The sequence below is a fragment of the Podospora bellae-mahoneyi genome, chromosome 2 (genome assembly GCF_035222275.1).
Source record: "Podospora bellae-mahoneyi strain CBS 112042 chromosome 2, whole genome shotgun sequence".
Classification (NCBI taxonomy): Eukaryota; Fungi; Ascomycota; class Sordariomycetes; order Sordariales; family Podosporaceae; genus Podospora; species Podospora bellae-mahoneyi.
The window spans coordinates 1,904,754-1,919,356 of record NC_085881.1 but is presented as its reverse complement, the minus strand read 5'-3'; the positions used below and the strand labels follow the sequence as shown (position 1 = coordinate 1,919,356).

At 51.4% G+C, this 14,603-nt stretch overlaps 4 protein-coding genes across 4 annotated transcripts; 2 read left to right on the top strand and 2 right to left on the bottom strand.

Moving 5' to 3' along the window:
- Nucleotides 1-2,898: 2,898 nt before the first annotated feature.
- On the top strand, nucleotides 2,899-5,683 carry QC761_204390 (uncharacterized protein; the record flags this gene model as incomplete). The annotated part of the gene is made up of 3 exons (XM_062876166.1): nucleotides 2,899-4,059; nucleotides 4,137-4,968; nucleotides 5,022-5,683. The coding sequence occupies exons 1-3, from the start codon at nucleotides 3,976-3,978 to the stop codon at nucleotides 5,681-5,683; spliced, it is 1,578 nt and encodes a 525-aa protein (XP_062734739.1). The 5' UTR covers nucleotides 2,899-3,975.
- A 1,616-nt stretch (nucleotides 5,684-7,299) lies between these two features.
- On the top strand, nucleotides 7,300-7,739 carry QC761_0035860 (uncharacterized protein; the record flags this gene model as incomplete). Its single annotated transcript, XM_062872317.1, is given in 3 exon segments — nucleotides 7,300-7,352; nucleotides 7,371-7,449; nucleotides 7,602-7,739. 3 exon segments carry the CDS (start codon nucleotides 7,300-7,302, stop codon nucleotides 7,737-7,739), a joined length of 270 nt encoding a protein of 89 aa, XP_062734738.1.
- Nucleotides 7,740-10,508: 2,769 nt separating this feature from the next.
- On the bottom strand, nucleotides 10,509-11,409 carry QC761_204375 (uncharacterized protein; the record flags this gene model as incomplete). The annotated part of the gene is made up of 2 exons (XM_062876165.1): nucleotides 10,509-11,076; nucleotides 11,136-11,409. 2 exons carry the CDS (start codon nucleotides 11,407-11,409, stop codon nucleotides 11,009-11,011), a joined length of 342 nt encoding a protein of 113 aa, XP_062734737.1. The 3' UTR covers nucleotides 10,509-11,008.
- A 330-nt stretch (nucleotides 11,410-11,739) lies between these two features.
- QC761_204370 (uncharacterized protein) lies at nucleotides 11,740-14,051 on the bottom strand (the record flags this gene model as incomplete). Its single annotated transcript, XM_062876164.1, has 2 exons — nucleotides 11,740-13,612; nucleotides 13,666-14,051. 2 exons carry the CDS (start codon nucleotides 14,049-14,051, stop codon nucleotides 11,740-11,742), a joined length of 2,259 nt encoding a protein of 752 aa, XP_062734736.1.
- Between the last annotated feature and the right edge of the window lie 552 nt (nucleotides 14,052-14,603).

Here is a 14,603-nt window from a genome sequence, read left to right as displayed (position 1 = left end):
CGGAGTTCAGACACTACGGCTATCATGGCCAGAAGCCGGTAAGTCTTCCTTCGCAGCTTCATTTGACACCAACACCATGATGATTAAAACACATTGAACACTGAGAGCTCTGGGTGATTCCAACCCATATGATTGACAATTCTACTCGTTTCTCTCTGACACAGCCAACTACACTTCCTCTTCATTGTTCTTGACCTTCCTGGCTTTGGTATGGAGCTAATTTGCAACATGCCAGGCACCCAAACATCCCAACCTCCCATCCACATCATCATACCAAAAAGGTGAGCAGCGAATGCGTTGGCTTTTTCTCGTTGTGATCATTTCACAGTGACCATGATGATAAAAACTTTGTCAACTCACCCCCAGCATTGGTGTGGAGAGGATGGACTCCCAAAATATGTAGTTTTCATCTGACTGAACACCTTTCTCTTTTCCTCACCTAGCTATTCTTGACGGAGATCTTGCTAACCTGTGTTTCTTGGACAGATGAACATCCTCATGACATTAAGTTCTCTCAGCAGTCTCTCCCATCAGTCTCTCCCATCAGTCTCTCCCACCAGTCTCTCCCACCAGTCTCTCTCACCGAGTAAGTGTCATACGCCTGGCACTCCTCCCGGCACACTCCCAACCCCGGCTCGTGTGATGACCAAACAGTGTTGTACTGAACATACCACCCATTCTCGGTGGTAAAAACATGATTATTGATCTGACAGAGCTATCTCTTCCCGTCTTTTATGACGTTTGACTTTGACGATCCTGCTGACATCTGGTGTTTTGACAGACCAACCCCTCTTGACCTCGCGCTCCCTCAACAAGTAAGTGTCATGACACTATCGAGACCACTGCCAAGCACATATCCAACCCCGGCTCCTATTATGACACGAATCGCTCTCTGAGAATCACGCTTGTTGCTGGTGGGCATGCCATGATTACCGTTCGCAGTAGATCTGACAGAGCCATCTTCACCCGCCTCATTTCACTCTTGGCTTTGGAGCCCTTGCTAACTTTTGGTGTTTCAACACTGACTACCTACCTTGGTCATTGGTGCTTCAGCAGATTGAGGTGAGTTCAGCAGCAAGGCAAGTATCTTCTCCCGGCCCCTCCCAACCCCAAGAGAGCCATGCTAACAACTTGGTGGATCTTGAGCAGCATATTAGACGAGCCCCAGGCAAGAAACCGACCGAGTAAGTCCTTACTTCTCGCCTTCACTCACCAAGGCTCTCATGATGAGAAAATCAAGACTGAACAACTACCCCTTCATTGGCGTGCACAAGATGTTCATTTATAAGCACAATTTATCTTGGCTGAGCTGTCTCTCCTGATTGCACACCCAGCACAATCTCAGAAGATACTTTCCTAACCTCTGGTGTCTGTTGCCAAAGCAGATGAAGCCGAGATCGATGTCCACGTGTCTACCTACGAGACAGAACTCCCTTCAAAGGTGAGAACACCACCCCCTTCCCTCACCGCCATGCCTCCGACATTCATGATGACACACTCATATACGTGTACTCATTCCATTTGAGCATCAAACCACACACAGAGGTGATTATGAAACAACACTTGTCGCTCTGATGGAGCCCTCTTTTCTGGCTGCACCTTCAAGCTGGTTTGCTTGACGGCTTTATTAACCTTTCGGGTCTCTGACAGATCCCGACGAGCTTCCCACATGCTAGAAACACCACAAGCAGGTAGAACACCCCCCGGTCTCAACAGCCTCCACCCTTCGGGTTCCATGATGGTACTTCTCAAGAGATTAAGGTCACGCCAACCTGGCGTACCGATGATGCTTTTGCATCGGTGTTCTGATGTTGCTACCTTCACTTCCTCTATCCAGTTCTTGGGTGGTTTGAGTTTTTTTGCTGACTTGAGCTCCTTGCATCTGCAGAGTTTCCTTGACTTCTGGGTTAACTGCCTCCCATTCCGCGTCTTCCTTTCACATTCCCTCCTGAAGACAACCCACTCGGCATGGGGACCAGCAAGACAACACCCTTCCAGGCAAGAGCTTTTTCTCGTTTTGTCTTTGCGCTTATTGTTTCACGGGTATCTTATTGATTATAAAGGAAACTGCACCGAGCTTGCTTTCCGGAGAACCATGCCAAATTTGTGAAAAGACATGGTTCACATGTTGCAAAGTAAACCGAAGAGAAAATATTACGATGGCTGTGGGGCTTACCCTGATACACGTCTGCTTTCTTTGAGCTTTTCTTCAATTTGCATGAAGCTGACATTTCGTCTTTCTTGTGCAGGTATCTTGACGATTGAACCCAAGGAAAAACGAACGGGCAAGCGGAGGAGGGTGTGGCAGACCAACAGAACAAGGCATTGGACATACGCCGGGGTTGTGGCGGTGGGATTTGATGGTGGATTGTGGATTGGATATGGCCAGGTCAGATGTCAGAGATGGAAGGGCGGACAGGGGCTTCATGGCAGCAGATTACCCGTGGCCAGAAAGGAACTATTGATGTGATGAGTAGAAGAAGACAGCAACTCTGTTCCCCGGCTCGTGTCTCTGGACAACATGATGCCGATGGTGGAGATTGAAGGTGGCGATACCAAACAAACAAATAAACAAGCTCACTGAGCGTTGAACATGATATTGCTGCAATTGGGATCCAAGCGGAAACGTCAACAAACGGGAGATGTCAGGGCGTCAACGCCCAGGCGGCTGCCAAGTACTGAGAGCGCGGGGCCGGCTCGGCGCCAAGATGCGCAGAAAACTGCAAGCCATAGAAAAGCAAAAGCAAGAGTTGAGAGGAGAATGTCAAATGTCGATGACAACCTGGTTTTCATCAAGTTCAAGACAGCTTGGTGAGCAGAAGAACACCTCAAAGGGTTACCCGAACGGCCTCTGTGCCTCTGAAGGCCCCACGAAGAATCAATCTCCTCAGATCGTCCCATTCGTTTGCATATAGGTTTTCATGCAGCTGCGCCTCTCGATCGAACCAACGCGCCATCGGCCTTCTGCTCCCCTTTTTCCTGTGGTGGCATGGCACATGGCATGGAGCCGGAGATGAGCTGCCAACCGAAGGCGTTGCAAAAGGCCAGAGCGGAGCACCATGCCCAGGATGTTGCCCAGACCGCCAAGCATGAGCCAAGATGAAGGCGAAAGTCTTGTTTCACCAACCAAGCATTTTCCAAGACCACTCAAGCATTTCCAAGAAAAGCCCTCGACGATCTCGCCAGATGCTGCAAACAAGGGGTTTTTCGCGAAACCTCTGACGACGCTCTTGTGAATATCGCTCTCCAGCCATTGCTTGCCACGCGGAACACCCGGCACAGGAAACACGAGCTGCGCGCCTGCAAAAGGAGAACCCTGCCGTTGGATACCAGTCACAGCGCAAGCTGATGAAACGAAATTATGATGGAACCATTAGGTTTGGTAGCTGTGTACTTGTCGGGCTTATGCATTGACTGGTCTGTCTCCAAGTACCCCGATATCCCACCCTCCATCTTCGCCGTGTACCCGAACACAGCCCGGCCGCTAGCTATTAGCGGTCGCTGTCAGTGCCAGTGGAGTTGGGATGGGGCCAATTTGACATGATTGGACCCAGTGCCTTGCTCCCGCCCGCCGCTGCTGCCCATTTTTGATACTGTCCTGCCCTCGACTCGTCCTCCGTGTTGCCGTCAATCTTTCTCTCTCTTTCCTTCCTCCAGTCAACTTCTGGCACATTTCTTACCATCGTTTCAGTTGCAAATTGTTTAATATCGCAGAGGGAACTGCATTCTTGTTGCTTGTTTCAGTGCCATTCGTTACGGGCCCCCCCTCTGCTTCATTCTGACTTTCGTTGAACACAACATCTTCTTCACTTTTCCGGATTTTTTTGCCCAGCAGAGACAGCGTGCGCCAAGTGAATCAATCCGTCTCAGACGTCATTCCAACCGCCCCGACAACTACATCCACATCAAAACAGACAATCCATCAACAGGCTCACACTGCGCGCTTGTCGCAACCACAACCAGAACATCACCAAAATGCGATTCTCTAAAACATCTCTCGTTTCCGCCTCCCTACTACTAGGGCAGGCGGCCGCCGAACTTCCTCCCATTGTCATGAAGGTGTGTAGTCGCGACAGTCTGCACCTCACCTTTGCGCCGCCTCCAATGGCTCTTCTCACTGACCATTTCCTCCATAGGGGTCCAAATTCTTCTACGAAAATGGCACCCAATTCTTCATGAAGGGTGTTGCTTACCAGCAAGACAGCGCCGCCTCCGGCCAGTCCACCGGCAGCTCCAAGTACAGCGACCCTCTTGCCGATCCCGCCAGCTGCAGACGTGACGTCCCCCTTCTCAAGCAACTCCGTACCAACACCATCCGTACCTATGCCATTGACCCAACCAAGAACCACGACGAGTGCATGAAGCTTCTCGACGACGCCGGCATCTATGTCATCAGCGATCTTAGCGAGCCAAGCTTGTCGGTCAACCGTGACGACCCCAAGTGGGACGTCGAGTTGCTCAAGCGATACACTGATGTCGTCGACGCCCTGAGCGGGTACAGCAACGTGATCGGCTTCTTCGCTGGTAACGAGGTCACCAACAATGCCACAAATACTGATGCCTCTGCCTACGTCAAGGCCGCTGTCCGCGACACCAAGAACCACATCAAGGCCACCACCAAGCGCTGGTTGGGCGTTGGCTATGCTGCCAACGATGACGCCGATATCCGTGAAAACATTGCCAAGTACTTCAACTGCGGCAATCAGAGCGAGGCCATCGATTACTGGGGATACAACATCTACTCGTGGTGCGGCGAGAGCTCTTTCACGGATTCGGGCTATGATAAGCAGGTCGAGTTCTTCAAGGGGTACTCGGTGCCTGTCTTCTTTGCCGAATATGGCTGCAACATTCCGAACGGTGCTGAGGGTCGTATCTGGGAGGAGACTACTGCCCTCTACTCTGATAAAATGACTGGCGTTATTAGCGGCGGCATTGTTTACATGTACCACCAGGAGGAGAATGACTACGGTATTTCTGCGCACCCCTTATTTGTGACATGCCTGTGCTAATTTTTCATTTAGGTCTGGTCCAAATCAAGGGCAGCACCGCCTCCAAGTTGAAAGACTTTGACACTCTCTCAACCGCCATGGCGTCCGTTCGCCCTTCGCCCACCCAGATGGACGCCTACAATCCCACCAACTCCCCCGCCGCCTGCCCCACGGTCAACTCCAAGTGGGTCGTCAGCGGCGACCGCTTGCCCCCTACCCCCAACAACGACCTTTGCGAGTGCATGTACAAGTCCTTGACCTGCGTTCCTTCGGACAACCTCAAGACCACCGACTTTGGCAAGATCTTCAACTATGTCTGCGACCAGACTCCCGAGGCGTGCGACGGCATCAACGGCAATGTCACCTCAGGCGTGTACGGACCCTTCTCCATGTGCGGAGATAAGCAGAAGTTGGGGTATATTCTCAACGAGTACTACAACTCCCAGAACCAGGCCAGCGGCGCTTGCGAGTTCAAGGGGCAGGCCACCATCCAGGCGGCCGAGGCTGATGACCGGTGCAAGGCTAGCCTGGCTGAGGCCAGCGAGGCTGCTAGCAACACCCAGGGTGGGTCAGAGACGAGCAAGAATATTGCCGTGCCTATCCCCATGAAGCACCTGTTTACGATTGGTGACTTGGCTGTCGGGGCGTATGTGGTTGTTGCTATGGGCGTTGGTGCTGGTATGGTGCTTTTGTAAGGAAGAGGAGAGAGGTGAGAGGAAAAGAGTGAGGATATGAAAGGGATCTCTTTTGTCTTTTGTCTTTTGTGAGGGAGGATTGTTGGTGGTGGGATTGGGTGTGGTGGTGTCATTGTAGGACGGGTCCTATGAAAGGTCAAAAATAGGGCGTTGTTGTCATTTTGCTGTTGAGCGCTCAGGGAAAGGGATGGATTTTACAGGGACAAAAGGGAGGGAAGATTGGGCTTTTGTGTGTGTGTGTGTGTGTGGTTAGTGTTATTACCTTTCGGGTGTGTATTGTTGACATGTAATTGAGCGAATTCTTTCTTCGGATGCTGGTCAGGTAGGATATGTTTGTGGTTTGTGAATAGACAAGAAAGACGGTGATTGCAACATGGTTGTCTGGTCTGGTCATGGGAGTGATTTTGTTCAGGACTCTTTTTGAGTCAGTCAAGGAACACTGCTACAAGTCAAACAACACCAAGCCTGATGGAATACAAGGGTGTGGGGGTTCTCTCCGTTCATCTCCTGTCAAGACATCCCTTATACCAACCACGCCCATCATCCAAAGTCGGCAGGCCCTAGCTAAACCCCAATTTTGACCACCACCACCTACTTTGTATCAGCAAGCACAATGTCAGAGAAACTCGATTCCACCACCACCAACTCCGAAAGCAGGCAGGGGATCGTGGACGCGCTCGCGAAACTTACGGCGGCGAGGGAGGCTGAGTGGGAGAGAAAGTAGAAGGAGTCGGAGAGGACCAGAAGAAGGGGGGGGGTTCTACGGAGAAGAATTGGAGAGGGGAGACAGATGGGGGTGGTTCTGATGGGAAAGGAGATTCAGATGGGACAGCTACTGGGGATGGGGGTGTTTCACGAGGAAGGGGGGATGAGAAGGAGGGCGGTTGATGAGGGTGGGTGGTGGTGGGAGCTTTAAAATATGGGAGGTTGAGGGGGGTTTTGGAGGTCGAGAGGGTGAAGGGGGAGGAGGGGAATAAGCGGTGGCTAAAGGCGACGGGGGATTGTGAGAAGGTTGGGATGGATGATTCTAGGACGTGATATTGCTGTGCAGGATGTCTTTGGTAGTATTGACTATGGGCTGATAGCGTTGAAGGAAGGACAGAGTTGCACTGGTAGTGTAGAGGAGAGGCCGTCTGGTGGCAAGGTACTTTTTCTTGTGAAAGGCTGCTTGTGGCCTGGGTGCCGAAGGCTATCACACGTGGAAGCACGAAGAAATGGCCGTACTGTTTTGTGATGAATCTTTCTAGGAGCTTTGTTCTGCAAGATGTGCTTGTTTGTGTGGATGAGTCAAAGGATGTTGACGAAGTGTCTAGTAATCACATACTCGCCTTTGTTGTCCCTTGGCTCGGCTAGAGGCCGTCTGGTTGTCAGTAGAAAACATCTGCAACCCGTCGTGGAAGCCTGATGGTGTGACAGGGAGCTATAAGAGCGAGACGATGCGCTGTTGATATTGTTCCGAAGCCCATTCGCTACCCTACATCTTCGATTTACAGCCCTTCCTTCCCAGATCACCTGGGCAAAACACAACTGGAGCAAATAACAACCACCACGTCATGACACTGATAACCGACCCAGCATTTACAATGGAAAATCTTTATTGGAACAGGTTCGAGAACATGGCCCGCCGTGTCATGATGGGCCAATGTGATCGTAAGGACCTTGAGGAGGCGTAAGAAAGGTGGTGTAGTGAGTTCGACCGCACCCAGAGCGATGAGCCAATTGGGAAGCGAGAGAGACGCTATTTGCTCTTGGAGACCCTGGGTGAGGTGAATGAATCATGATATGTGTAGTGTGATTTGTGAGATTGAGATATGATCAGGCTGTGCTAGAAAGGCAGGAGAAACAGGTAGACGGCAGTCTATTCGGATCGGGTTAAGGGAAAGACAAGGATATGAAGAAAGGAGAGGTCAGTGTTTAGAATGAGGAAGAAGAGGTTAAGGTTACAGGTAAGGAGGAGGAGGAGGAGGAGGAGGAGGAGGAGGAGGAGGAGGAGGAGGAGGAGGAGGAGGAGGAGGAGGAGGAGGTGGTGGTGGTGGTGGTGGAGGTTAAGAAGTAGGGCGTTGGGAAGAGCGTAGAAGGTGGCAAGGAGAGTGGACGGGTCGAGTGCAAATCCGGGCATACCATGAGGGGTAGTTTTTCTGGGAAGCCCGAGGGATACCTAATGTTGAGTTTTGATGATAGTGGCAGTGGAGCGGCTTAATGGCCACTCTGAAATGGTTTTGTGAGGTGTTGTTTTGGTTGAAGGATCGGTAGCATCTCGTGGTGCTTAGAGGATTTGATGTTCTATGTTGCTTACCTTAGGTAGGTGGCTTTTACAAATGAATTCTTGAATCATCATGACTGCCACTGCAATCAAGACGAGGCAGCTGATCGCACTGCCACCCCCAAATACTGAGTGTTGCCTGCAATCAACACATCAAATCGTGTGAATCTTTCCAAGACGCATTCTGAACAAATACCTTACAGTCCTCATCTACGCCATACCATAGCGTCAGACAGATCTACCACTCGATGTCGGCGATGCATCGTTGCTACCCAAGACCCCCGCCGCAGCGATTGGACTCCTTCAGTGGTCCTCCCTCGACAAACCTACAGCTACCACAGCGATGTAGCGATATTGTTGGCCTCCTCATGTCGTCAATGCTCTGTCATAGCCAAGGGCGCTTTGCATTTCTCCCACATGTATGATCTCCCAGAGGGCGGCATCGACCCAAAGAACATCTCAATCGAATGTATGGGTCCAATTATGAAGCCTTTTGACTTTATGTCCGAAGAGAACTATGGGTCGACATATCCAGAAACGAAAGAGGGAAGAATGCCGGAAGTTTTGAGGGTTTCGCTCTCTTTCAAAAATGTCGCCATGCCGACTATCCATCTAGTCTCATTGGCCTCGCCGGTAGGTCACTTCATCTCAACACCTTTTTACGCCCTCTGCTCACTAGCTTTTTCACAAGATGAAATCCCGCCAAGACGTCCTTTCCAACACCACGTTGATCATTGTACTTCGACAATTCTTGAATGGATTTCTCAATGCCGTGCCCTACATGAATCGGGCTGTTTTCCAGATGCCCCTATCCACGCTTCCATTTCGGTTGCTAAGTGTGGTTGAGGACATGATACGATTAGTTGACGCCAAAGACATTCTGTCGTCCAAAAGTCACACCCTTCCCGATTATCTGGCACTAAGTCATTGCTGGGGTCGGACAACAACCCAGCAGGCTAAACCAACGTTGAAAAATGTGAGAGGATGGCGTCAGGGCTTTTACCTTGGAATGCTTCCAACGACATTCAGAGATGCAGCCATGATAACCCGCCGTCTTGGAGTAGGCTACCTCTGGATCGATGGTCTTTGCATCATACAGGATGACAAGAGCGACTGGGAACGTGGATCTAAGCAAGATGGCAAGCAAATACCAGAACTCCTCCCTCACATTGGCGGCTACTGGGTCTGCTGATGGTGACTGCGGCTGTTTCGCAGGCTTTCATGAGATTCCTTACCACTGGTCCGGCCGAACTGTCAAGGATGACAAGCTATGGGCGCCGGTGAGTGTCGAGATTGCCCGATTTCGTCGTTGGTTTGCCCTGACCCCACCAGATGACATTCGCGGCACCTCGCCATACGGCATCTCAAGCTCTGACCAAACTCTGACAGGATACCCATTGCTTACGCGGGCGTGGGCGTTCCAGGAGCGGTTGGTAAGCCCTCGTGTACTTCACTTCGGCAAAACTCAGATGGCATGGGAGTGTCGGCGCGCATTCTGGACAGAAGTCTTCATCTTTGAAGATGACCCCAAAAAACAAGATAATGGCTTGCCAGCATACCTGGCGGCGCCGGTCGAGGGCCAGGAAAAATCCTCTTCCAGGTTTCAACCAGCGTCAGAGGACAATACCAAAAGATTATCCATTTGAGATGATGCGCAAACGGTTCATATCTCTCATGACGGGAACGTACACGTCAAAAGGCCCAACTACCAGCGTTAGTAGCCTCAGAGATCTGGCAAAACCCGACGATCACCCCGACACCATTCACGAGGCCTGGAGGATGATATTCGAGTTCTTCAGCCGTTTGGCAATGACGTACCAGATGGACCGACTTCCCGCCCTTTCTGGAATTGCATCCGCAGGATCGACGTCTATGATGTCGACAGAAAGCTCCACAAAACACGTATCGCGGGGGGATTTGGTCCTCCCATATCCCAGAAGCCTTGTATTGGGTTGGTACTGCTCATCTTGCGCCACGGCCTGCACTGTACCGTGCCCCCAGCTTCAGCTGGGCATCTATCGAGGGGCCCATTACATTCCGAGATCCTTTGAAGGTCAGGCGCTTCCTTGACAGCCACCCAGGTTACCTAGGAAGGACGTCCCGTGAGTTGCTAGAATGCTCCTCGGTACCTGAAGGAGTAGACCCATATTGGGAGAGTTACCGGCGGACATATTAAACTGCGCTCATGGACTAGTCGAGGTCGAGTGTCGGAGCAGACAGACGGTCGGTGGTTGATAGAGCACGTTGCCACTTCAAAACGGCAGAAGTTCTGGCCTGGCATTCCGCTGGCTGTAGCGCCGATGAAAGACGGTAATGAGGTGCGCCTGAGTTTGCTCGAGCGTACCAAGTTGCATGCTGGACCGCTCTATGATATACCTGTAGCCACTCTGAACCCCAAAAATTTCCTGGTCATTGCTCTTATATTGAGACCAAGGCGCCTGACAACGAATTCGGCGTGGCAGCGGGTTGGCTTGATATACCCCGCGGATGACATGGCGGCATACATTGATCGCCGGGGAAATGGAGGAGCTGACATTGGTTCAGACAGCAGTATGTTTGATGGGCCTGCCTGATGGTTCACAGAAAAGGAGGACCTAACGATTGTCTGAGGTGGATTGAACAAACGGCAAGTCTTGGAATCCATGTTGAGTACTTTGATCTGCGAATGACGAAGATCTCGATCAAGATTCTCTTTTTAGACCACCATGACGCGTTGCTTCACTGTTGGTATCTAATCATTTGTGAAACCCGCAAACATGACCAACGCACTGTTTAGTAGTGCCAGAACAGGTCTTCCAGGACCATTCCAGTCCAACAATGTGAAAGACATTTCTCACCTGGTTCCCCGTGTGAGCGTGTCCCTGGGAAAGCGGGCATGGTCCAGATCTCCCACCAAGTTCCCCATACCGGAATTCCAAGGCCCGATGCAGCTCTCTTAAGTTGGCGTCCCAAGACATATCCCATCAACCACAGTCAATGGTCCATGATTTTGTCGCTCAGCGGTAAATTCCACCAAAGGGTATCATCAATGTTTCGTCCCCCAACCGTCCCGTTTCAGCCACTCATGAGATATCCATCTCAACCTCCTCCTTCTCACCACCCTCAGCCTTTTTCTCAACCACAACCGCATCTATATTCCAGTCAGCAAACCCTCTCCCAGTACCCCCCCAATATCTCCAGGTCACATACCCTTCATCTCCACCTCCCCCTCCCTCTCCATCTTCCTCTTAAGCGCATACCCCATCTTCTTCTCCAACTTCCTCTGCTTCTTGGCGCTCACCGGCTTTCTCGGGCCGCTCGTAGGCATCAACCCCGGGCGGGCGCCAAATCTGTTTGCGTCGGTCTTCTCGATTTTGGACAGGCGGCCAGCGGCGGAGGACTTTTGCGCCTCTTTCCGGGCTTTGGCGGCCTTGGCGGCGAGCCTGTTCTTGGAGGGCTTGTTGGGGTTTTTGACGGAGGGCATGGTTGCTGTTGGGAGGGTTGAATGGGATTTGTGAGGGTGGAGGGTGAAGGTGGCCGTCAAGGTTGCGATGGGAATAATTTTTGGTGGACCCTTGTAGAGAGATGGGGCTTATCTTATCGCTCATGCAGGGATCAAAAAAAGTGTGGAGGGTCAGGTGGGTCAGGTGGCTTGGTGGGGGTTAGTTGAACTGCATTGATGGAAAAGGTTGAGATGAACGAGAGATAATTGTCGTATCATTTGTGCCTGGTAAACTCCTGTCACTCATCATAAATAACCCAGCATCCTACAACAGTCTGTGGAATATCCCCCCTCTCAACACACGGTTTGACACTAGATAAGAATAGAAACAGCCGTCAACCCCGGATCCAACACCATATACGGAATACTCCCCTTATCCATTCCCGTGCTGTTGTGAAAGAAGACCCTCTGCAGTCCCTGCAAGTCTTCATACAACTTCTGGCTCGCCTCCTTAACTTTCAGCTCATTAGCCCCCTTTTTGTACCGGTACACATTCCACTGGCTGGCCGCATAATTGAGCAAGCTCCTCTCATCATCCACCTTGAAGCTCAACAGCCAAGGCAGTTGTGCAGCCAGAAGCCACTGCCGTTGTCTGTTGATAGGAAGTGAAGCCACCAAGTCCGACTCGTTGAACTGGAGGAGCTGCCCAATTGTGGTCGGGGGCTCCTTACACAAGCATGGGGGCTTAGAGACAACAAAGACCTGGTAGAAGTTCTGCAGGTAGTTGACAGCGCTGTGGTAAGGGGAGGCGATATGAATGCACATGGTGACAGCGTCGACAAGGGCATCGAGCGTCTTGAGCTCCGGGAAAGAGGGCATGAAGCCGGCTGTTTTGACTTCTTTAACAAAGTCCTGGATGTACTTGTCATTTGCGATGCTTTCATCCGTGGGGAACGAGATTTTGAGCATGGAGTTGACGTAGTTTCTCAGAACGTGCCAGAGAGCAAGCATGTTCTTGGCATAGGGGTAGTTTTTGTAGCGAGTGTGGTTGAGTCCCTCTTGTGTGTTGGGAAAGCCACGCCGGTTGAGATCGTTGGGAACATAGCTGCCAACGAAATCGTATGTGTCATAGGCGTCGCGGATGAAACTGTAGGCTTGGTCTGGAGTCACGCCGACGATGTCCGCTACTACCTGGGGTACAAGACTGGCACGAGCAGCAGCATTGAGGGAGAGGGTCTTGTACCAGTGAGGCAATAACAAACGGTACAGGGGATGATCCATCGGAATGGTTCGGTTGATGGCGACGATGATCGACTCTTCGACAAGATGAGACAACGTAAGATGCACGGCAAGCTCATGGCGCATCCAGTCGGTAACCTGAGAGGCTGTTTTGGCGTATCGCCATGGCCAATCCTCCTTCTCACCGGCGGTTGAGTCGTATGGTGTCATGCGTTTGTTGAAGATGGTGGTGGACTTCTCCATCGAACCCTTGTGGTCAAGGCAGATGGCGATGGGGTGCAGCTTGCCGTCATCATGAAGTTGGAACAGGGTCACTGCCCCGACACACCAGTTGTCATCGCTTCCAGGCTGTTTATGATGGAGCACCTGTTCTGGATTTGAGATGCCAAAAGCCTTGCGAAAGTAACTGCCGTCCTGCACAAATAGGGAAGACTTGTCCACTTTGGCGAAGAAGTCTAGCCATTTGTTGTACCCACCATCCTTGGCCGCCTTGGTGAAGTCGGCAATCCATGCTGGCGAGGCTTTGGTAATGGTGGTAGGGTTGACTCCAGTGAACTGCTGATCAGCAAACCGACGATCGCTGTACCAGTCGTCTAAAAGACCGATATTCCCGCCGTTGCTGATATCAGTGCCGAATTTGCGGTGGTATTTGTTGTAGTCAACAACGTCCTGGATTTTGATTCCCTTCTCAGGATCGCCTCCAAAGGCTGCTGCCCTGGCCTTCTCAAGCAGCCACTCTTTCGTCTTGCCAACCAGACCATCCTCTGTTGGTGTGATCTTCTTGAGAATCACTTGAGTCTCAATGAGCCCAATCGCGTTGAAGATACCAAAAGGTGTGTAACTGTGCTCCGGAGGGATCGTCTGAAGGTGGGGAGGATACTGCGCAGGCGTTCCATCCGCATTCTTGGGGTACGCCGAGTAGTTGTAGAGCTTCTTCTGCTCCTCGAGGGGGATATACCGAGGCAGTGTTGGCTCAATGCCTAGAACATCGAACAGCGCAGAAAATCTAGGACATGGTGTGAGTATCTGTCGGACATTCTCGTTTGAGGAGAGACTCACGTTTGTTCGATTTTGGCGTATGCTTGGGTTAGAGCAATCTGAGTCCCCATGTAAGTGCCCTCTACGATGTCGCCTTCGGGCTCCTTGGCGTGGGAGGGATCCTTAGGGTCGACAGTAGAGTAAAGCTTCAACTTCAGGAGTTCATTGTCAAAAACACCTGGGTCAAATGACAACAACGGGGCATCCTTGACAGACTTGGGTGCCAACTGCTTCAGATATTCTCTCTCTGAGAGGTGTTTGAGAATCGATTGCTGGGTCGGGACGATGGCCTTGATCTCAGCTGGTGGTGTGGGGAGAGCCGGGTCCAGTTGCTGTTGCCAATAGCTCTCGAGCAAGGCAAAAAGCCTGTTCACTAAGGGGATGCTTTCTGCCAAGTTTCGTGACATGTTGACTGGTAGTTGAGTAGAGGGTGAAGAGATATGATGGACCGGCCAGCCATGGTGACGGCGCAGTATTTATGGAACGAAGAAACATGCCTACTAGAGACTCTAGCTTTGTCTCAGCTAACCATCCTCAACATGCCCAGACCGTACTGTGCAGTCAGCACCAGGGCTGCCGCTGTCTTGGACACAGCCAGACGTGCCAGGCCAATGAGACTGAGTCCGGGTTGTCCACATTCTGCAGGGACTCGGGATGCAGACGTATTTTCAGCCACTCATAATGAGACCGGGGAGCTGCAGAAAAGTGTTCGGTAAATGAGCTTGCCCTATTCAGAGCATGCCCGAGGGTTGAGGTTACATCGGCTGGCGATAAGGCTGAGCAGCATCGCAACCACCGAGTCTTATGTATCATCCTGTAAGACAGAGTAGGACCAGGGTAAGATCACAGCTGCATTATTTCCGGATTTTGTGTCATTGTGCTCTCTGGCATCGGTTCGATATTTCCTTAGTACTCTATAAGTCTCCTCCAGACCAGATTCGGGAGTCGGCTTCGGGATA